Source organism: Phoca vitulina, unplaced genomic scaffold, assembly GCF_004348235.1.
Source record: "Phoca vitulina isolate PV1807 unplaced genomic scaffold, GSC_HSeal_1.0 scaffold6, whole genome shotgun sequence".
Classification (NCBI taxonomy): Eukaryota; Metazoa; Chordata; class Mammalia; order Carnivora; family Phocidae; genus Phoca; species Phoca vitulina.
In genome coordinates this window covers 63,354,598-63,379,177 of record NW_022589709.1, presented here as the reverse complement: position 1 = coordinate 63,379,177, position 24,580 = coordinate 63,354,598, and the positions used below count along the sequence as shown (strand labels likewise).

The 24,580-nt window shown below is 38.3% G+C and overlaps 1 protein-coding gene across 4 annotated transcripts in view; it reads right to left on the bottom strand.

Annotated features, from left to right (window-relative positions):
* PDE4D (phosphodiesterase 4D) overlaps positions 1-24,580 on the bottom strand; it is a 1,449,177-nt gene that overhangs the window by 1,109,744 nt on the left and 314,853 nt on the right. For all 4 annotated transcript variants that reach the window (XM_032403448.1, XM_032403447.1, XM_032403446.1 and 1 more), the window contains exon 2: positions 20,962-21,096. In XM_032403448.1, coding sequence (XP_032259339.1) covers positions 20,962-21,003 — 42 coding nt within the window. In that variant the 5' untranslated portion in view covers positions 21,004-21,096. The remainder of the gene's footprint in view (positions 1-20,961; positions 21,097-24,580) is intronic.

Here is a 24,580-nt window from a genome sequence, read left to right as displayed (position 1 = left end):
ACATTTGCACATAACACCCAGGGCTCATCACAAGAAGTGCCCTCCTTAATGCCCATCACCTACTTCATCCATCCCTTCACGCTCCTCCCCTCTGGTAATCATCAGTGTGTTCTCTGTTGTTAAGTGTCTGTTTCTTCTTTTGCCTCTCTTCTTTTTCTCCCATGTTCATCTGTTTTGTTTCGTAAGTTCCACATGAGTGAAATCATAAGGTATTTGTCTTCCTCTGACTGACTTATTTCGCTTAGCATAATACTCTCTAGCTCCAGGCACATCATTGCAAATGGTAAGATTTCATTCTTTTTTATGGCTGAGTAATATCCCATTATATATATCCCACATCTTTATCCATTCACCAGTCGATGGATATTTGGGCTCTTTCCATAAATTGGCAATTATTTATAATGCTGCTATAAACATTGGGATGCACGTATCCCTTCAGATCAGTATTTTTGTATCTTTTAGGTAAATACCTAGTAATGTAATTGATAGATCATAGAATAGTTCTATTTTTATTTTGAGGAACCTCCATATTATCTTCCAGAGTGGCTGTACCAGTTTGCATTCCCATCAACAGTGCAAGAGGGTTCCCCTTTACCCACATCCTAGCCAACACCTGCTGCTTCTTGTGTTGTTCATTTTAGCCATTCTAACTGGGGTGAGGTAATATCTCATTATAGTTTTGATTTGTGTTTCCCTGATGATGAGTGATATTGAGCATCTTTTCATGTGTCTGTTAGCCATCTGGATGTCTTTTGTGGAGAAATGTCTGCTCATGTCTTCTGCCCAGTTTTTAACTAGATTATTTGTTTTTTGGGTGTTGAGTTTGATAAATTCTTTATAGATTTTGGATACTAGCCCTTTATCAGCTATGTCATTTGCAGGTATCTTCTCCCATTCTGTAGGTGGCCTTTTAGTTTTATTGATTGTTTCCTTCCCTTGTGCAGCAGCTTTTTATCTTGATGTAGTCCCAATAGTTTATTTTTGCTTTTGTTTTCCTTGCCTCTGGAGACATATATTTAGCTATAATACAGAATCTAACTGATGTGCTACAATTTATTTTCAGTAGGCACATAGGGTAAGGATGCATTCGCACATGAGCGATGCGTCCAGTTACACAGTTACAGATGTGAGGCTCAGTAGCATGGTGAGCAGAGTAAGGAATGTGGAGTCAAAGGACCTGGAAGTACATCTAGGCTCATCCATTACCATCTGTGTAGTCTCACTACCTCACTTAGACTCACTAATGCTGATTTTGAATCTCTGTAAAATGAGGAGAAATATAACTGCCTATCTAAAAACTCCAAGTTTATGTAAGGAAAAAAAAAAAACAAGAAAATGTTGGGATGGAATACTGAAACTTAATTGCCTTTTGCGATTATAAATTATTAGTCACATTAGCACAGGTATTAGCTCTTAATTTCATTTGATACCTGGTATAAAAATCTAACATTTCACTCAATCCGCTCCTATACAAGATCACTGATACATAATCAGCCTCTGCTATAATTGTTCTTTTTTTTAAAAAAAATCAATGAGCGATGATTGATGGCTGTAATAGAAACTCCACATACACACACACAAGTGCACACACCTAAGATCAGCTTCTACTTTTGATGTGAATTCAGTTTTTAAGAGCTAGCTTAAATTCTAATCCAAAGCAATTGTGAAAAGATTAAGATGCAAAGCAAGACTTAGAAAACTAATAGGAAAAAATAAGAGCTGCCACAGAAATAGATAATATAACAAATGTTAGTAGCTTCCATATCCCACACTACATAATGTTACTAGTCCTCACTACTTCATTTTATTTTGATGTGACCCAGCTTGGTAAGGAAAAATACGGTGATCTCCAGGTAGTGGAGTTGGGATGAGGAGGGCTGAAAGAGATATAGCGCACTGATACATGCAATAATACTTGTTGCTTCTTTGGATGATGGGAGGGATTATGAGCGACTGGGTTGGGAAGGGTTCTCAGGGCTCTGGCTTCAGCCCCTGGGTTAATGGCTGGGGCAGCAAATATGAGAGAGAACTGAGAAACAATAGCATGTTTAGAGAAGAGAAAGGATGGTGGAAGAGTCTAGTTTGGGAAATGTCGTGTGGATGTAATGTATGTCCAGCCTACAAGCGAATACAGTTCTGAGACTAAAACCAGAAGTCTGAGCTAATACAGAGATTCAGAAAAAATCAAACAGAAGACAAAGACAGAAATAGAGCTAAGATTATCTTAGAACATCATGTGGGCCAAGGACAGAACCTTGGGGAATAGCACTGTTTAAGGGACATACAGATCCGAAAGAAAATAGAGAAATAACCATCAGAAAAGAGGAATACCAAGATTGTCTAAAGAGACACATTTGGCCAGCTGTGTCTAAAGCAACTGCAACGTCTTTCATAGACAAAGTAAAAAGGAGGGATAGAAAAGAGAAGTGAATTTCCAATTGAGCATGTGGGTGAGAGGAGATAATGACCTAAGTCCTCTACAGAAATAGAGGTGCTGGTCTGCAGTGACCATCTTCTTCCTCTCAGACATGAAGAAGTTAAGCAAAAAATACAAGAACATATATGCAGGATACTTTGGAGATGTCAGAGAGGATAGGAAGCTGAAAGAGTTCACTCTAAGAAAGTAGTTTTACTTTATATTTTAATTATTTTCTTCCTGGGTATGGAATTCTGGGTTAACAGGGATTTTTTTTTTTTTCCAGTACTTTAATGATATCATTCCTTTGTTGCAAAGATTCTGGAGATGTCTGCTCCAATTCTTATCCTTGCTCCTCTGTAGGTTAACTTGTCTTTTTTTTGTCTCTCTCTGCCTTCAAGATCTTCTGTTCTGGGTTTTCAGCTATTTTGTTATGCCTCTGTGTGGGTGTCTATTTTGGTATGTACCTTGCTTGGTGAACTCTGAGCTTTTGAGTCTATAATTTGGTGTCTATCATTAATTTTAGAAAATCCTCAGTCATCATTTCTTCAAATGTTTCTTCTGCCCCATTTTCTCCTTCTGTGATTTCCATTATGCATGTTATACCATTTAATATTGTACTACAACTTTTAGATGCTCTGCTATGCACTTGCAGGCCTGCCCATCCCCCATCCCCTTCTCTGTCTTTCTCTCCCATTTTTACTCTTTGTATTCCATTTGAGTAATTTCTACTGATTTATCTTCAAGTTCACTGATTCTTTCCTGAGCTGCGTCAAACCCACTAATGAGCTCAAACACATTCTTCATCTCTGTTACTGTGTTTGTTTCTAGCACTTCCATTTGATTCTTTGTTATAATTTCCATCCCTCTGCTGAAATTATCTGATCTCACATGCTGTCAAGCCTTTTTATTAGAGATTTTTAACATTAATTATAATTACTTTAAATCCCTTGTCTGAGAGTTCCAACATTTGTGCCATATCTGGGATGATTCTGTATATAGTTTTGTTTCTTTGGAGTATTTTCTCTTGCCTTTTCATATGCCTCAAATTTTCTGCTGAAAACTGGATATCTTGTGTAGGACAGTAGATACTGAGGTAAATATATTTTTGTGCTTAAAGTGAGCATGTTTTCCCATCTGCTAGGCCTTTAGCACAGGAATTTGAATTAATCTAGTCAGGAACTGGCCTGGATTTGAGGGCTTTTGCTAAGATTAACCACAGTGTACCACAGGTTTCTCTAGTGATATCATGTGGTTAGGTTGTGGGATGGCTTTCCAAGGGTTATTTTCTTAATATCTGCTCCACCCTTAGTTTTGGGTCCTCCTTTTGTGCTGGGCCTCAGACTCTCAGTCTCTTGACACCCTTGCAGCCACATTCCACTGTTAATTTTAGTGCTTGCTGGGATGCCAGTGGGGGCTCAGAGAGGAATGAGTGTTACTTGATGTTCTAAGGTAGCCTTAGTCTGAGGAAGGCACGATGTCCCTGGGTCTCCTAAGTGCTCCTGCCCATCCTCCAAGTATAGTGCCGGTCCTGGCACATATTCTTACCTTGCCCCTAAGGAGAGAGTTTTTTCCCCCCATTACCTTCCTCATCAGTGGATTTACCCCAGTGCCCTTAGTCGGCAGTTCTTGTTGCTCTTTGCCTTTGTAGAATAATGCTTTATCCCACTAGGGAGATTGGTCTACTTTCAACTGTGGCTGCTGTCTTCCTCCTCAATCTTCCCAGTGAGCCCCTAGTGAGGTTTGTGGAGGAAAAGCCCAATAAGGGATTCCTCCCCTATTTATGCAACGTGCAGCGTGTCCACACTCTCGTGCTAGCTCACACTCAGCCTTTAGCAATCCATTCAGAGTTTTAGCTGAATCTCCTTCCTGGTTTATACGGCATCTGGTGATGTCTGCCTGATGTAAACAAATGACGGCATCCTCTTTCTCCTTCTTGACAAGTGCCTCTCTTCCTATATTTGGGGCTGGTTGGCTGTCTTACAACCTCAAATCTCTGAGGCATTTTTTTAGAGTCCTGAATGTGTCATTTCTTCAGCTATTTCTTTGTGGGAAGGAGGGAGTGGCACTCTTTGAAGCTCTGTATGTCTCTGAGCTTAAAGTAGAAGCTAGACCGTTCACTCCAGAATTCCTCAATATTCTAAAATTAAGATGTGGAGGTTATCTTATGGGAGTAACACAAGTGATAGGGATTTGGTGAAAATAGTGACTGTTTGGATGCATTGAAGATGCACTGCCTTTGAATTTGTTCATTGCAGCTGGAGTACTCTTGGCTGAGAAGTGACATTAATATGTTTTAAGGCCTTAATGGAAAAAGCTGAGAGAAAGTCCAGCAAGTAGTCCCCTAAAAGAAAAGATTGTGGTCCAGCTCTGAAGGAAGGTTGCTTCTTTGGTAGGACAAAGGCCAGGCTAACGTCCTTGCCTAGAATGTACATGTTCCAGTTAAACTGCTCTGAAGGAAACCGTAGAATGAGTTTTCATGTGGGGAGAGTTGTACCTTTGTAAATTATTATGTTTATGCTTAGACATGGAATGAGGAGTTTCTCCTGGGCCTCGGTGAAGTCCAGAGCCTGGGTACCAGGTAGGATACAAGAAAAAAAGGCATTTCACATGGGAGATATGCAAAGCAACTAAGAGGTAGGTCACTGACTAGGGAGGAAGGACTCGGTAACGGGTTGTTTCTGTAAATGTCAGGAATGATCATTTCTTATATTCAGTCGTAAGGGTTTTCTTTCCTGCACTGGGGTTTCCTCCCATTATGTCAAGCACTCAGTAAAGTCTGGTTGCCTGTGACAGCGTGGAGCTAGTCATGCTTCAGGGAAGGAAAGGAGAAACCATAGTGTCTATCCTCAGGCCCAGCGGTTCAGAGGTCTCTCTGCTAATAGAGAAAAGACAGGCCTGATGTCACCACAGGTGACCTGCAGGGGTCAAAAGGGTGGCTATTAGCAGAGAGCTGGGCAAAGTTGCTCTCATTAGAATATAAAGTAAAAAGATTTAGATTTCTTTACAGCAGAGCCACTCAAAATATTACAACCTTCTTTTTACCCTTCCATTGGCAACATGGGTAAGTGAGAGGATTATGTTTAAAGCAGCAATAATTTTAAAATCATTCTTTCAATTCTCAGGAAAGTGAGGATCTTTTTTATTCCATGCATTCTTAAAGGTGACAGATGTCCAACAGTGACAGTGTTTTTGCAAAGTTGGCAGATGCTTAACGGGCTCAATTCATTAATCAGGATCATGTTTATATTTTGTATGGAAAGGATAGCCAGAATCTATACTTTGACTATAAGTTCCATAATGTGAAAAATATTTATTGAGCCTGTTCTGATATATATAATATTGGAAATATAGTCCTAATCTTAGAGTTGAAAGAAATCTTCCCATTCATTTAATCAACTCCCCTCATTTTACAAATCAGTAAAATAGAGACCAGCAAGGTATCTTACCCAAGGTCACATATTGGTAAGAATTTATGATATTAAAGTGCAGGGTAATTTAACTAATGATATGTATTACTTTAATGAAAGTATGTAACTTTGGTTTCAGATGAGCAGGTATCAATTAAAATATCTGTTAATCTTCCTCATCCATGTCTATATGTAAAGTCATTTATGCCTATAATGTCTCTCTATATTTATGCCTATATATACATTATAAACATATTTATAAGCATAATAGCAGTAAGTTAAAAATCATAAATTAAGATATTCAAGTTTCTTTTAATCATAGTATAGTATTAACAACAATATCCATTTGAAGAACCATAAAACTCGATCAGAACTTTGAAATATCTCATTGTAAGACCATCTCATATTTCCTCAGAAAAGACTGCCCCAACATTAGAAAACCTATCAGCCAGTTGTAACTTACATCTGTTCTGAATAGACAACAGTACTACCCACTGGAGGACAAGCTCCTCTCTGACTACTTTGCCAGTTATTTCAATTACTTGGGCCAAGGGAATACATGTTCTGAGTCCCTGCATGAACAAATGGAGGGAAAAAAAATCTTTCGCTTTTTAAGTTTTGATATGCGTAATACCAGGGAGATCTCATCTTTTTCTCAACTCCCTTGTTTATCTTTGAATATTCCTTCAGAGACTATTGCTTCCGAGCAAAGCCTAGGTCTCTCTTGATAGGATTCATATTCTGTTTAAACGCAACCCTGCTGCTAAATTTATGCTAGGTAATGGCCCCTTCTAGAAATATATAAAATGATCATTATTATATAAAATTAATATTTTAAAGCACATGCGGTAAGCAGAGATGCAGGCCTCTAAAGGCTTGTATCTTTTTGTTTTCAATGGGTTTGTCTCAAAGATAGTTGTCACTGTGGCACTGTGCTGTTGTCATGGTTTTCAGTAGGTGTCATACATTTGGTTTTTAATGCTCAGTGATCCAGATTCTCTGAAAAGCTGAAATCCTAACCTGGCTATGGCTTGGTGGAGTGCTAACTCTCTGAGCCTCTGGGGTACCGTTCAGTGCAGAGCTCCGTGGAGTATGACTGCTGTCATGCGGTCTTATAGCTGGTGAGAGCTTAATAAATACTGTTGACTGAATTAAAGTCAGGATGTTGAGGGCTATAAACATGTCCAAGTCACTGACACAGAAGCAATATTGCCAAAACAGAAGTCTGGACTGCTATGGTAGTCAAAACAGTAAGGGAAGGACAGATAAGACCTTGAGTCACAGGCGAAATGTCATAGTCCCAGACACTGTGCTGTAAATGGAGCTGTGCCTGTAATTCCACGTGTGTGGTATGTGACCCAATCTAGGTGATAGAAGGTACTGGAAAGCAGGGTCAGGGGGGCAGGGGGCTCTATTTAACAATTAATCTTTCTTGACCTTGGCATCATGGCTTTTAAGATGCACAACTGAGGAGAACATGTGAACTGACAGAATGACCTTTTCCAACAATAAAAGTAAGGTTGTTTTACGTTACTCTGTTTAATGATGGATCAATTCTACTTTAAAAAAAATCCCTAAGACTTAAATTACTTGGTACAGAAGCATATGATACAACTAAATACTGTATAACATTATTTTGGATTGTTTTTTGCTGGGTTGGTTTGACTTTTTGTTTATTTTTATTTTATAATGTGCTGTTTTCTCATTTTACCCTTGAAACAATCATCACAGATATTGGGAGCATTTGATAATAACCTAATTATTTATAGTTTTCTCACCTTCCTTTCCTCCACCATGCTATAGATACAGAGTGGCAAAGCCCGTGCTATAAGCCAGGACCTTAAAGACCACACCTCTGCTGCCCTTGAAAGCACTGATCTGGGGAAACCATATAAACACAGCAATAAATTTTCATTGAAATCATTTCTAACCTTTAAAATCTTTGCTTACAGGTAGGCATTTCAATAGTAAAAAAGGGATATTTAACCCTAATTTTAAAAATAGAGAATTGGCTATAGTTAAAAGGCCTTTAAAAGTAATTTTTTTTCTGGAGCAAAATACTACTAATAGAAAACTGCACCAAATTATTATGCTTTTCTTCATAATTCCACTTTGTTACAGAGAGATACTGTCTGCATGTCTGCAGGAATTCTTTTTGAATAGTTATTATTGATTCAACAAGACTCCTCTCTATTTTTATGTATCTTTGGTGTTTACATTGTTAAGTACAACATATACAATTATTTCTGGGACATAATTATTCGGAATTCAACCCCAACTTGAAATTGTCCAAAAATGAAATAGCAAACACATCACAATATCGAAAACTACTTAAGTAGAGGTTTTTCTAAGATGACAGTATAATGATGGACTTTGGCCACTAAAACCGTCGTGTGATTGATCTCAAAGGAAATGGTTGGTGATCAGTCCTTATTCTTTCAGACTTTTCCTCCATATTCACATTCATTTTGCTCTCAGCTATTCTCGTACTATTGTTGATTATCTGAGAAGATTCTTTTTAACTGCTCTAAAATAATCTATGTTTCTGCAACAATGAGCGTAATTGACAATTATGGCACATTATTCACAGCTCAGAGTATCTGCCAAACAAGTTACTCACAACGTGATGAAGACAAGTACACAGAGGTGTGAGAGGGACCAGACTTCAGACTCCCTGGCAAGAATTAAAGATTACAGTGGGATAGAGTTGAATGGGTAGGGTTAGGGTGGGGGAGGAAGATAAGAGCAATAAAATGATAAAAAATGTAAATTTAGTTGTCAAATATATTCTATAAAGGGAGAGACCATAAGTATCTTACTCACTATTGGTTAGCCAGAGCCCAGCACAGTTCCTGACACAGAGTAACCATTCAACAGATATGTGCTGAATTTTGTAAAAGAGCACAAACAGGAAAACAAGAATAATAATGAAAAGAATGAAACCTCTAAAACTACAGGCTGTTATTTCAGTTTGTGGCCAATAAAAACACAAGCAAGAATATTATTTTGGTTTTGCTTTGTACATTACACTTTTCAAAGCAGTTTTACATATAGTATCTCTTCTGACTTTCTCTGAACTCTCATGAGTAACCACAGGGAAAAGTCCAGTTTCCATATACTTAACTTTATCAGGATTCTAAGTTGTGACAACTTGTTTTGTTTTGTTTTTTTAAAAGATTTTATTTATTTGACAGAGAGAGACACAGCAAGAGAGGGAACACAAGCAGGGGTAGTGGGAGAGGGAGAAGCAGGCTTCCCGCGGAGCAGGGAGCCCGATGCGGGGCTCAATCCCAGGACCCTGGGATCATGACCTGAGCCGAAGGCAGACGCTTAACGACTGAGCCACCCAGGCGCCGGACAACTTGTTTTTTTAATGTTTCATTTATTTATTCGCGCGAGAGAGAGACAGAGAGAGAGAGAGACAGAGAGAGTGAGCGAGCACGTGCAGGGGGAGGAGCAGAGGGAAAGAATCTCAAGCAGACTCCCCACTGAGCACGGACCCCTGATGCACATGGCTGGATCTTATGACCCTGAGATCCTGACCTGAGCCAAAATGAAGAGTCAGATGCTCAACTGACTGGGCCACCCAGGCACCCCAGGTTGTGACAACTTTTGCAATCTTGTACTTAGGTGGTGACTGACAGAGTAGAGAAAGGAGGCCAGTCTGGGAAGGGAACCATTATTTTTATGTTAACCATAAAATTACCAAAACAATCACTCTTACAGGGTAACTGTGAGGAATAATAAATGTAGATACCTCTGCAATGCCATACAAAATGTACCATCCTTCCCAAATTTCTTTCTGCTCCGCCCTCTCCAGGCAGGCACTAATGGACTGAAATGTTACAAATTACTCACCATGGTTCATAAAAAGAGCAATTCCTTTAGCAATATAAAAGTATGGCTGGAAAAATGTTTTTTTAAAGCTTAAGATAAATTTGGCTTACAAACTTTGGACAACATTTTTAAAGTCTTCTGGGCAAAGAGGCCATCCTAGAAGGCTGCAGGGCCTATTTCACCAGGTGGGCTCCCAGCTCTAGACTCAAAACTGACAGCCCATTTAGGTGGGCTTTCAACTCCATATGCAAAGAATTTTCCAGATACACTGTACCCTCCAAACATCCAGGATTTGCTTCTGGTTTTGAATGAACACTAAACAACAATTCTGTCAAAAGAGAACAGGGAACTTCAATTAAAAGACATCTGGTGAGTGCCAATTTTATCCAACTGTAGAGCATCCAAAAGAATCTGAAGTCAGAGGGCAATTTCATCAAGAAACTAACAAATCCAACTGAACAGAAGAGATCTTGAATCTTTCCCACTGGTAGGAAGAAAATGATACATGACACTAGCAAATCAAGAATTTAATGGAAAATACTATAAGATATTTTAGAATTCAATACATAAGAGAACTGATTAATGAAGAATTAAAATTTATCCAGTTCATTCTATCAGATGAGATTTATAAAAATTCATGAGTTCAGAAAATATCAACAGAGATATTGTAAGGAAAGTTACTTAAATTTTTTTTTTACTTATTTTATTTAAATTCAATTAGTTAACATATGGTATATCATTAGTTTCAGATGTAGAGTTCAGTAATTCATCAGCTGCATATAACACCCATTACATCACATGCCCTCCTTAATGCCCATCACCCAGTTACCCCATCCCCCCACCCATCTCCCCTCCAGCAACCCTCAGTTTGTTTCCTATGATTAAGAGTCTCTTATGGTTTGTCTCCCTCTCTGATTTCATCTTATTTTATTTTTCCTTCCCTTCCCCTATGACCCTCTGTTTTGTTTCTTAAATTCCACATATGAGTGAAACCATATGATAATTGTCTTTCTCTGATTGACTTATTTCATTTAGCATAATACTCTCCAGTTCTATCCACATCGATGTAAATGGTAAGATTTCATCCTTTTGATGGTTGAGTAATATTCCATTGTATTTATATACCACATCTTCTTTATCCATTCATCTGTTCATGGACATCTGGGCTCTTTCCATAGTTGGGCTATTGTGGACATTGCTGCTATGAACATTGGGGTGCAGGTGTGCCTTTGGATCACATTTGTATCCTTTGGATAAACACCTAGTAGTGCAATTGCTGGGTCATAGCGTAGCTCTATTTTTAACTTCCTGAGGAACCTCCATACTGTTTTCCAGTTTTTTTAATAACCTCTGATTTAAAGATACACTATAAGTATAGAAATCTGTATGTGTCTCTCCTTTTTGTCTGTACATTCACTTCCCACTTCTGGTTAGCATAAAAGCAATGGTATTGGTAAAGGGAATGAAGATGGTTCAGATAATCACGTTGAAAATCTGAAAAGTTAGTTTAACCGGTAAATCCACCAACAGGACAAGGAACTTCAGAGATCTCTATCACTGGATTGGATGTCAATAACAAACAATATGTTAAGAGGAAAATAACAATAGGAATGGAAGAGAAAACATTTTTAAGTGAAATTAAAATTAGCCTTGAGACCTATGAAGAGATTATCAGAACCTCAAAAACCATCACTGAGTTTCCCTACCATAAAATCTAGAAAATAGAAAATTAAGAGGATGACATCCAAAAAAACCAAATAATCCAATTTGAAAATGGGCAGAAGACATGAACAGACATTTTTCCAAAGAAGACATACAGGTGTCCAACAGACACATGAAAAAATGTTCAGCATCACTCACCATCAGGGAAATGCAAACCAAAACGACAATGAGTTATCACCTCACACCTGTCAGAATGGCTAAATCAAAAACACAAGAAACAACAGATATTGGTGAGGATGTGGAGGAAAGGGAACTCTCTTGTACTGCTGGTGGGTATGCCAACTGGTGTAGCCACTATGTAAAAGAATATGGAGTTTCCTCAGGATGTTAAAAATAGAACTACTCTATGATCCAGTAACTGCACCACTGGGTATTTGCCCAAAAAAATATGAAAATGCTAATTCAAAGGGATACATGCATCCCTATGTTTATTGCAGCATTATTTACAATAGCCAAAGTATAGAAGCAGCCTAAGTGTCCACTGATAGATGAATGGATAAAGACATGAGATATATATATATATCTCCATCTCCATGATGGTATAATATTCCATCATATATTTTTTGTGTGTGTGTGTGTGTATTTCACATCTTCTTTAGCCATTCATATATATATATAAATGTGATATATATATGTAAAATATATGATGGAATATTATTCAGCCAGAAAAAAAGAATGATATCACACCATTTGCAACTACATGGATGCAGCTAGAGAGTATAATGCTAAGCAAAATAAGTCAGTCAGAGATAGACAAATACCATATCATCTCACTTATATGTAGAATTTAAGAAACAAAACAAATGAGTAAAGGAAAAGAGAGAGAGAGACCAACCAAGAAACAGATTCTTAACTACAGAAAACAAACTGTTGGTTATCAGAGGGAAGGGGATGGGGAATGGATGAAACAGGTGATGGGGATTAAAGAGTACACCTATCATGATCAAAAAATAAATTAAAATTAAATTTAAAAGAATATCAAACTCTGTTATAGAAGGAATGTTTGTGTCACCCCAAAATTCCTATTGATGTCCTATACCCCAGTGTGATAGCATTTGGAGATCGGAGACTTTGGGAGGTAATTAGAATTAAATGAATTCACAGTGAGAAGGCCAAGAAGAGAGCTCTCACCAGGAACTGAATTGGCCAGCACCTTGAACTTAGACTTCCCAGCCTCTAGCACTCTAAGAAAATACATTTCTGTTGCTTAAGCCCCACAGTCTACGGTAGTTTTGTTAGGGCAACTGAGCTGAGTAATACACTCTTTTGCCCCAATGCCATGATTTTATATTTATCTGGAAAATGACCTTCAATTCAATTTATGAATGGGTACAACATGTCCTAGAATCAAAGAAATTCATAACTGGTGGGAAATGAACTCTCATCTAGTTTAACCACTCATGTTATGCCTGAATCTTTTGCATAATATGGAACTTGACTAAGTGATCCTGTAAGTTATGCTTGAACTCTTTTAGTGAGAGGAAGGTACTTCATTCCCTGGTGTTTCCATATGATTCATTTCTGGACCAGATACTATCACTCAGCTCTGTAGCTACAAAAAAAACATCTGCAAACCTCAAGATTGAATTTATCAAGAAACTACTATGTGCTTTCCCCTTCGTTATGGTATACTTTTTTTTTTTAATATTTTTTATTATGTTCAGTTAGCCACTGCATAGTACATAATTAGTTTTTCATGTAGTGTTCAATAATTCACTAGTTAAGTATAACGCCCAGTGTTTATCACAGCATGTGCCCTCCTCAATACCCATCACCCTGTTACCCTCTCCCCGCCACCCCCCTCCCCTCTGAAACCTCCAGATTGTTTCTCAGGGTCCATAGTCTCTCATGGTTCATCTCCCTCTCTGACTTCTCCCCCTTTGGATTTCCTTCCCTTCCCCTATGATCCTCTGTGCTATTGCTTATGTTCCACATATGAGTGAAACCATATGATAATTGTCTTTCTCTGCTTGACTTATTTCATTTAACATAATCCCCTTCAGTTCCATCCATTTTCTACACACATAGGCACTAAGACTCAGGAAAAAAATAAGTAATTTCCTGAAGGTCAGATCTTTAAGCACTAGTGGATCTGAGGATTGAATCCAGGTATCTGCATTCAAAAACTATTCTCCTTCCACTGCAAATAATGGCCTCTAACTCTTAATCTCAGGAAACAAACTGAGGGTTGCTGGAGTGGAAGGGGGTGGGACGGATGGGGTGGCTGGGTGATGAACATTGGGGAGGGTATGTGCTATGGTGAGCGCTGTGAATTGTGTAAGACTGATGAATCACAGACCTGTACCCCTGAAACAAATAATACATTATATGTTAATAAAAACAATAAAAAAAGAATGGCCTCTAAACTATTTTGATTACAAACCCCTATCAGGAAAAGTATTTTGAATGTATTTTCCCAATTCATGTATTTATCAATTGCACACATTTACATCTGTACATTTATCGAACATATACAAAAAGTTGAAAAGAAAGTAAATATAAATAGGAGTCCTAATATTTTCTTTCTGAAGTCCAAATTTGAGATTGCTGCACTTGATTACATTGGCTCCCTTATACCAGTAAGAGAGTAAAAAGCCAGATCAGTGAAAGCATGTGACAATATTCAAAAGTTTCAGAACCTAACATTGCGCTATCCTGATTATTACTCCTAATACAAAGAAAATTAAATCTATTATTTTAAGAATTATTTTCAACAGAAGTACAAGCTGCTGGAGTTAAGTCTTTAACCTCAGGAAAGTCCTACTATATCAATATTTCACTGGAGAAATGCCACGTCTGAGTCATGGATCTGATGCTGGGGTCGCTGCAAATGGCTCCTTTCTCTTTGGGACCAATGGATTGAGAAGAACCACTAGAGTTAACACAGGATGCTAAAGGGCTGCGGTAGAGTCTTGACTACTGTAGCAAATTAAACTAATCAAAAGCAGAATTATTGCTAGAGCACTTTTTCATGGGATTTTCTAACAGCTTCAAAAAGCATAATCGTTATTAATTAATCTTTCTGCCCTAAATTGCTATGCTATTCAGGTAGAAGGAAAAAAATCCTACATGTTTACAACTAAATGCTGTTCTAGAATAAAATTAGATGACTCATGAAAACATATTTGAGTCAGGAAAAGGCAAGCTTTAAATAGAGAAATTAGTTGATCCATTATAATTCAGAATAGTAAACAAAATAAGGCTTCCCTTCTGCATGGGATTTTCCTGCTTTTAAACTTATACTATATGAGTATACGCCCCATATACCTCACCAAGCCTCACTGTACCAACCATGGTTTTGAGATAGGTTGGCTTTATAGTAAAACTATAAAAAACTAAAATCTGTAATTGTTGTACAAATAAGACTTGTTCAGTCCCATTAAAGCAGAAGTCAGAACAGCGAGAACTGTCCCCAGCTTCCACAGATAGAAAAGACCCTTTGGAAGGTTAGCACAGAGGGACTCTTGCTTATGCTCTGCCCTTTCAGCACCCAGAAAAAACAAATGTGACCTCAGCGCCCCAAGATGTATAAAACTCCAAGAAGTCACAAGGACTTTAGATGAGACATGTGAAAATGAAATGTTAGTCCACTGAGAATAGGCCTGAAAACTTTAAAAAGAGGTACAGAATGCATATCATAAAACTTCTGGGAGAATTTTCTACTGCAACACTTCTTGTTGGAAATAAACACTTCATAGAAAGGGTCATCTGCCAGACCAAGGGTTTTCCTTTTCTTCTCTTTCCGTTTGTAATTATTATTAAATCAGAAAATACAGAGTTTGTAAAGAAGCAGGTGCTACCTAAGTGATCATCTGCTTTGTATTTTATGATATTTTTCATTTGTTTTTCCTTGAATGCCCTAATTTTTACAGAACTTCATCTAGACAATGTGGTTTTTCCAACACTGGCATTTTACAGGCACTTGACATAGGTAAAAGCAGGTAAGAGATAGTTATTTTTGTTTTTAATCCGAGCTTTGACTACATTTTAAGAACCACAAAGAAGAAAGAACACAGGGAGGGTCTCTCACTTACAAGTTATGGCATCTAGGGCAAGCCAGAGATAGAACTCATTAGGTATGTTTGATGTACCAAGCATCACTATGTGTTAATGTCATTTCCCCATCATCCATTACATTAGTGGAGTCAGTAACTTGTCAAATGTCCCACAGCTGAAAAGTTGAAAGAGCCAGATTTTGAACCCAATTCTGTAAGATTTTAAAGCTCACCTATTTTTTTTAACTAAACCAAGCCATCTTTCAGGCAAGTCATTTCATCTCCCCTGACCTCCATCTCAATTTCCCTATCAGCAAAATAAAAGGGTTGAGTTGGAAGATCTTTAAGCTCTCTTCCAACTCTAAGAAGAAATTATATACCAGAAACTCTATAAAGTTTATAAGCCCTGTAAAATATGGTGAAACCATTTTTATGAGATATAAATATTAATACCATGTATTCTAAAAACAAATGATGTGGACAGTTGGAACAATTATATAAGTCAGGAATGTAAAGCTTAAAATATTTGCTTTTGATATTTTCAACTGATGTACAATGTATTGTAGAATAGTTTCCCACTTTTTAAATTTGTGGACCTCTTTCATTGTCATAAATTTGTGAACCACAACAGCAAAATTTAAAATATTTCATATTTTAATAACATATGATTAAAAAACTGTGAGATTTTTAAATTTTGGTCCATTTATTATAAAGGTTTACATGTAAGTTCATCCTAATAATGTGTGACAATATTAACTCATTTAGACATTCAATTCATTTAGCCACATTTTCAATTTAATAAGCAGCATTAAGTGCTTTAATTTACTTTAAATTAATGTAGCTTATGCTATTTAACTTACTTTGAATTAATTTTTAAGAAAATAATTATTAATAGATTTTAAAATTATATATTTTACTCTGTTCAGGAACAATATAAAACTATAGATCAAAACTAACCACATTATAGCAACAGAAATCGTGAAAAAAATAACACCTGTTTTTATGAGCTGATGTTTGAAAGTTTCCCTAAAATCAATTAACGTAAGTCCTGTTTTGTTTACACATGAGGAAATAAGAGAATATATTTAAGGTTGCTATTTCTTAACACTTTTCTACACATAATATTTTACAGGAATGGACAGTCTTTCTTTCCAATAAATTAAAAACAAAGGAGAAATAACTGTCACTATATTTCCCTCTGTTCAACATCTTCAGGTTCCAGAGATATACTAGGGGTGCTATATAAGAATTTTACATAGATAAATGCAACTTGTAGATCCTGGTGAAGACAGCTTGGGGTTACACTTGCAGGATTTTTTTTTTAATTTCAATAAAAGTGTCCCTCTATTTTCTATATTGAATCAACAGTCGGGGGTATACATTTAATAATTAACTTGAGTTTTCCAACCTACCTATTGTGTGAATTAAGTAAGATTGCATTCCACCCTCCTATATCTTGAAACATACCAATCTCCACAGCTGTAGACTCAGACTCACCCTCCCCGCACCCCGTCCCTTCCACCTCAGTGGAAGGACCGTGTCCATTTTGTTAACTACAAGCCCAGGAGGCACCTTCCATACTTTCCCTCTCCCCTCGATCCTACATCTAATACCTTTCCAAAAGCCCTATTTTTTTTTCCTTCCCAAATCTCTCTTAACTATGTTCAGTCTACCTCCCTACAGTTACCACCAGTGGATTCGTTATTCTAGCTTTTGTTCATGACCTTGAAGCCACCACTTTCCCTAAACTAAAGAATCATCGTGCATGAAGTTAACTCTACCTGGAAACCCCCTTTGCCTCAGTAGGCTAAGTCACCGTTCAGATCATAGACTACCCCGACAATCCCCTTTTCTAAGGAACGCCTGGACTGACCTCCCCGACTGAGCCAAGTCATTCTGTTATATGTTATCACTGTGCTAGGACGTTTCTCTCAGCAGGTATCGTAGGGTACTCATTCACTCGTTCCTTTACCATGTAATTACCTACCATGTGAAAGATACAGTGACAAATAAATAAGCAAAGCATCTGTCTCAGGAAGTTCACATTCTAGGGTGGAGAAAGAAGCCATTACCTAGGAGGACAGGTGGAAGATATTTGCCCTATGGAAGGAAATATAGTGGAGAATTACTGTTTCCCACCTATGTGTGTGATTCTTTGATGCGTGTCGTCTCCCAGAGGAGACCCTAAAGACCACAGCCCCTGGGCCCACGCTTCACTTTTGTACTGTTCACATGAGTTCTTCCTATTTTTCCCCACCACAAGCACAAATTATGCTCCCAAAGGAGCAAAATGGCACTTTAAGCAAAAGGTACTTTGTTTATATTTTTATAGCTAAAATTTTTCATGGATCCCTTCCAAATAAAGGAAGAATCCAGAGCATTAATCATTAAAAAGAACACTGTACCAGATCTTGAATGTGAGAAGAAAAATATGACCACTCTTCAAGTGTTCAAGAATAAATAACTGTCTAAAGATGATCTTTTTTTTTTTCTCCTCTTTTGTACGCCTGAAGTTTCACAATGACACATACAAGATATGTGGAGACAGGCAGGGAGGAACAGAGGCCGTTTTAACTTTTAGAATATTCTCTTTGGGTTTTTAAATGTCATAATGCCAAAGACAAACATTCTCAAATCCTAAACCAAATTAATTCTTAAAAATTTCCTCATCAAAACCAGGAAACACTTACTTCTAAGTGCATAATGTTGAATTTTGTTATAACAAAGACTTAAGGGGTGCAGGATGACTTTTTCAGACCAGCGAAAGATGAACTTTCGAAACTCTAAGGTGATAACTTCTAACTAGGCAAAAAGTCTGGCTCTTTCCTCTGAGAAACAGCAATCTCCTGCCTAGAGTCATTTAATTAAGTGAAAGCACTTTTTTTTTTTTTTTTTAATTTTTTTATTGTTATGTTAATCCCCATACATTACATCATTAGTTTTAGATATAGTGTTCCATGATTCATTGTTTGTGCATAACACCCAGTGCTCCATGCAGAACGTGCCCTCCTCAATACCCATCACCAGGCTAACCCATCCTCCCAACCCCCTCCCCTCTAGAACCCTCAGTTTGTTTTTCAGAGTCCATCGTCTCTCATGGTTCTTCTCCCCCTCCGATTTCCCCCCCTTCATTCTTCCCCTCCTGCTACATTCTTCTTCTTCTTTTTTTCTTTCTTAACATATATTGCATTATTTGTTTCAGAGGTACAGATCTGAGATTCAACAGTCTTGCACAATTCACAGCGCTTACCAGAACACATACCCTCCCCAGTGTCCATCACCCAGTCACCCCATCCCTCCCACCCCACCCCCCACTCCAGCAACCCTCAGTTTGTTTCCTGAGATTAAGAATTCCTCATATCAGTGAGGTCATATGATACATGTCTTTCTCTGTTTGACTTATTTCGCTCAGCATAATACCCTCCAGTTCCATCCACGTCGTTGCAAATGGCAAGATCTTATTCCTTTTGATGGCTGCATAATATTCCATTGTATATATATACCACATCTTCTTTATCCATTCATCTGTTGATGGACATCTTGGCTCTTTCCACAGTTTGGCTATTGTGGACATTGCTGCTATAAACATCGGGGTGCACGTAGCCTTTCGGGTCCCTACTTTTGTATCTTTGGGGTAAATACCCAGTAGTGCAATTGCTGGATCGTATGGTAGCTCTATTTTCAACTTTTTGAGGAACCTCCATACTGTTTTCCAGAGTGGCTGCACCAGCTTGCATTCCCACCAACAGTGTAGGAGGGTTCCCCTTTCTCCACATCCCCGCCAACATCTGTCATTTCCTGACTTGTTAATTTTAGCCATTCTGACTGGTGTGAGGTGGTATCTCATTGAGGTTTTGATTTGGATTTCCCTGATGCCGAGCGATATTGAACACTTTTTCATGTGTAAGTGAAAGCACTTTTTTATGCCAGTGGATTTTCAAGAAGCTAAGAAGCAGTGAAATGAGAGCTCTACTGTTTACATTTAGACACACGTAGGCAATTCAGGTTCTCTTAATCTGGGAATCTTGAGCCTTTCCACCAAGATGAAAATTTCTGCACTAAGCAAATATAAATAGGAAATCTCCTAGCATCATTAAGTGCTCACAGTTCCTTAAAGTCACGGCAGTTAATCATTTGCTTTTAGAATGTTTTCCTCCAAGAACAGGGCAATGTTTAATAATATTGTTTTAATTATCCAAAATATTCTCCCCTTTGCCTTTACACATTTTTCCCCTATCACAGGCACTGAAATTAAATGAAAGAAAGAAGCATTATGTGGATGGTTTACTTTCATATTTAACTTATAATAAAAAAAACTCAGTAACAAGAAAGATGTGTTGGCAGTCTGGTCATTTGTATGCAAGTCACCTCCTTTTACAATGAGCAACTATATGATGACCAAGAGAACTCCAGACTCCAAGCCATTTTATCCAGTAATCCATACAACCAAACACCAACCAGGAAAACAAATGAATTTGGACACTTCCTCAGAGTTTGTTGAATTTCTTCAGTTGCTTATTAAACACAGTCGGTACTCCAAGAACTGGCACACCTCTGGGTACACCCTCATTTTTTAAGAAACCCTACTGAGCACACTATCCTTCCCTCTCCACAGGCATTGGTCACCCTGAAAAGCCTGAAAGTAATTCTGCAGAAAGAATCAGAGATGGCCTGAGGCCATCACAAAAGAATCACGGGTTGTAACACAAAGCGTTCTCATACTAGAGAAATGTGTTTGCATTTGTGGTTTTTCTGATGCCTTCAAATGAATGATCCTACGTCACAACTGCATCTGTTTAGATGCCTTTTTTTCCCCTTGGGGAAAAGAACAAAGGGACATGTTCTTAGAGCTTGCCTCACAGAAATTAACACCCTCCTTTCATCCTCGCCTTATGTAGTTTTCTTGGGGTTGCTCTATTTGCTTATACTTCCTTTCATAAGCTAATATGAATCTAAAAATTATCACTAATTCAGTGCCTTAAGGAGAGTAGGTAATTGGAAAGAAGGCTTAATCTACACCAGGGCCCTGAGGACAGTCACTTAAAAAAAAAAAAAAAAAAAAAAACGCTAAAGGAGGAGAGAAATTAGAGACATATGCTAGGATAGACAGCTCATGGAAGTGATGTCCTCCTAATCAAGTATTCATGTTATTTACCATGTACATGAACTTTTGGAACGTCATTGATTGAAGTACTTAGCGGCGTAAATTCAACTTATCCTTTTGGACTTGCCCAGAAAATTCGATATTCAAGACATAAATTTCTTCAGTTTCAGTTTTTAATCATATAATTTCTGCATCAATCCAAATATCAGAGCATCCAATCTCACACCATTAGGCTTATACAAATGAATGGTAAGGCAAAGAAACTAGCTGAAAGAGAATTCCCATCAAATGTCAACCAGGCCACAGAGAGAAACAAGTCTCCATTTGTTAACAAGCTGTCTACAGCCTGACAACCTAAAGTTGACCTAGGGTCTCCCACAAGCCTAATCATGATAGCACAGTATTAAAATCTAAAGAAAACAGTAAAAATTATGTGTACACATTTTTAGAAAAGAAATGAAAACAAAAGGTACTTACACTTTTGCTCCGAGAAAGCAAATCACAGGTATTTCTTTTCATGGTGGTGTTTTAAGTAATTCAAACAGACAATAGTTGTTTCCAATGTCACTTCTCTCACTGCAACAATTATCCACTCAAAAGCCAACTGGCATTCTGAAGAGAAAGGCAAGGAAATGTTTAATCAAGTATATGATTAACACGTGCACTTCAAAATTCTGTCTTAGACTAGGACAATAATTCTTAAATTATTCAGCAGAACAAGCTAAAATGGTGCTATGTTTAAAGCAATAAAAGTACACACAAGCAGCATTTCCAAAACAGCTTTTGTTAAATGTAAGTTAGAGATTTCAAGCACCATCTGTTTTCCATTAAATATTCAAGTCTACTTTTCTAAGGGCTTAAAAAAAATAGGTATGGTAGTCACAACTTACACTTACATGTATGAAATGAAGATGCATGCTGAGCTGTGTACATGTGGATTCTGGCTGGTACAGCTGGGGACCCCTCAGTTTTCCACTAAGCATTCACTGAATAAGGTAGCCTTGTCCACCACCAGAGGGATCTGACTACATCTGAAAGCACTCTGACCATAGCATGGTGGCCTCCTGTTTCATCATTAGCAATAATCCACAGTACAGTGGTTCTTCAGTGAATTTAATGAGTTCTCTACTCTTTGGGTTCAACAATGTTATAAGAAATAGTTGGGAGAAACAGTTTCCCAAGTTGAGCAACAACTATGATTTCTAAGAATACCCCAGAGGAGCTGTCACTTGAATGACATGATAGCCTTATTACCTTACCTTTACTTCCCACTAGACATTAAGAAGGAGATTCTGTTTTTTGTTTTGAAGAAAAAGCAAATACAATAACTATACAATTTGTGTTCATTCTGATATTCAGCTGAATCTGGGCATGATTTAAATATTCACATGGAATATTTGCATGTGGGCTGAAATGCCTTTTGGGAAAAAAATCATTCTAAGAGAACAGGGATAAGGCAAACAGGCTTGATCAAAACACAAAAACGCTGACATTGTAGATGTAGGCTGAAATGGTGGGAACAGACCAATTCTAACAAGAGCAAGTAGTCTATCATTTGGATTTACTCTAAGTTTCTCAAAAGACTTGTGCCTGAGGTTTAGGGAAAAGAATAACAGTGAGCAACGTCTGAAGGAGTTTGTTTTACTGAAATGATGGAAAAATATCAAAGTGCAGGATAGTGTGAATTATACATTCAAAAATATATACTTTCAAACAAAGTAACTACATATACTTTAAGAACACACAAAACACATGGAGGGAGGGCTCCAGGGAACACAGCATCCATCTGGGTCCCTGGAGCAGGCCAGCCCTCAGCAGCAGGGGAAGCCACTGGTCCCCCACACCAGTGCACAGGTACCTTCTTCACCAAGCTCTCCAGAATCGTAGAGTGGCGAACTCTCAAGGTTCAAAGACTTGTTTTGAACATATGTGAATCATCCCTTAAGGCTTATGACACTAAAAGGCAGATACTTTTAGAGAGGCCAGAGATCCCACAGCAAGGTGGAGCTAGAACTGGAGAAATCTAGTTTATCACTGCTAAGAATGTCCCAAGTCGCAACTTGGGAAACACAAAGGGCACTGAGAGACAAAGTCTTCTTCCAGGGTTCATAAAAATGCTTGCCCGAGGTTAAAAAAAAATGCACAATCAATTGTGAATTTCTAGGATAAATATGGTTTCTTTGAGAGTGTGTGGATTATTTTTCAGGGAGTGGGGGTTGGAGGGAAGAGGGAATCCACAAATGCAAAGTTCTCAGCTAGTATACCTCCAGGACTTTAGTCACCTTTCCCAGTGGGTTTTTATACCATTCATTTTATAAGTTCTCAGAAAATGTGAAATTATATTACCCACCTTGAATCAATGTAAGAAGTGGACAGAAATAATATAAAATGAGAACTAAATATTCCATATCTAGGGAGAAAATAAAATCCAACTAAATGCTATGGGAAGCTTGTACACTCTCTGAGAAAAATACATTCAAAATATTTAATTACTCACTCAGTAATTAATGAGTACTCTTAGGGGCAACCAGGGAATAGTTAGTTGCCCATAGTAGGCTAGTAACTCAATAGTTTTAAATTAACAAATCAGTTAAATCAGATGAATCACGGAACTGACCTGGTAAGGTTTGCTGAATTCATCAAGTTTTTAAGAAATTTGCCTTGACATCATTTAAAGACTTCCCATAGGAATTTGGAACCTGTGGATTTTTGAGTAGGCAAATGGGTATAACTGAAAATTGACTGTTGATGGGCTGGCCCTTCTCAGCCTATATACTTGGGAGGAAGCATGGTCTGGCTAAAACAGTATGGACCTTGAAACCAAAGAGGCATAGGATTTGAAACCAAAGAGGTTAGGATTTCAGATCCCCAAGAGCATTCTGTGTAGCTTTCAGCAAGTTACTAAGCTTTCTGACCTTTTTTGAGATCTGCAAAAAGGCGGTAATAATAACTCATGTGTTTTTTGAGTTAAATGACCTAATGTGTATAAAAGGATGTCTAGAAGAATGCTTGGCTCACTTTATCACCACCACCATCATCATCAGCCTTCATTGCTACCTTTTTCTTCTGTTAGTATCAAATGACAAGTACCAAAAACCCATTCTTACTTTTCCACTTGAAAGTGTCCAACTCCCTCAGATAAGACAGAACTAGGCAAATATACTTTCAACTAAGTGGTAATGAATAATATATCAGTTAAGGTCCCAGGAATAAATAGCACACTCATATTAGGATCATTTAAGGAGGGGTTAGTAAAGAGATTATTAAGGAATAGGACAGTAGAGAGGAGCAAGATGGCAGAGGAGTAGGAGACCTAAATTTCATCTAACCCAGGAGTTCAGCTAGATAGTTATCAAACCATTCTGAACACCTACAAACTCAACAGGAGATCAAAGAAAAGAAGAGCAGCAACTCTCTGAACGAAAAAGAAAACACTTTCTGGAAGGTAGGACGTGCGGAGAAGTGAATCCAAGGCGATACTCAGGAAGATAGACCACGGGGGGAGGGAGCCTCCGTCAGCCACTACCGGCAATTCCACCTCTGGCAATTCCACGGGGCAATTCCACCTCTGGCAAAGACATTTGAGAATCACTGCAACAGGCCTCTCCCCCAGATCAGCAAAAACAGCCAGACAAGACCAAGTTTACCAATCAATGAGAACAGCAGAACTCCAGCACTAGGGGAATACTACCGGCAAGTGATAGAGCAGCGGAGCACAAAATCGGAACTTTTAGAAGTCAGCTCCGTTGAGGGACGTCGCTCCAGTGGCTAAGCAGGGGTGGAACCCTCACTGGAACAATGTGGTTTCAGGACCTCGGGGTCACAGAAAGACCGGGGGTGCCTGAGTGCGGCAGAGCTCCCAGGGATCGGAGGGGGAAAGCCGGCTGCAGAGACAGAGCCAAAGAGTGGGCTCTCAGCTCGGGGTTGCCATAAACCGTGATCTGAGGCAGAGTTGGGCCACTGCTCTTCCAGCCAGGACCCAACGAGGGGCAGATCTGGGGAGACGCCCCTTCCTCCCCCAGGAGGAGCGTCGCAGGAGCACACCGCAGGAATCTGCTGGATTTGGAGACTCCAAACGGGGTCAGGTGCCAGAGAT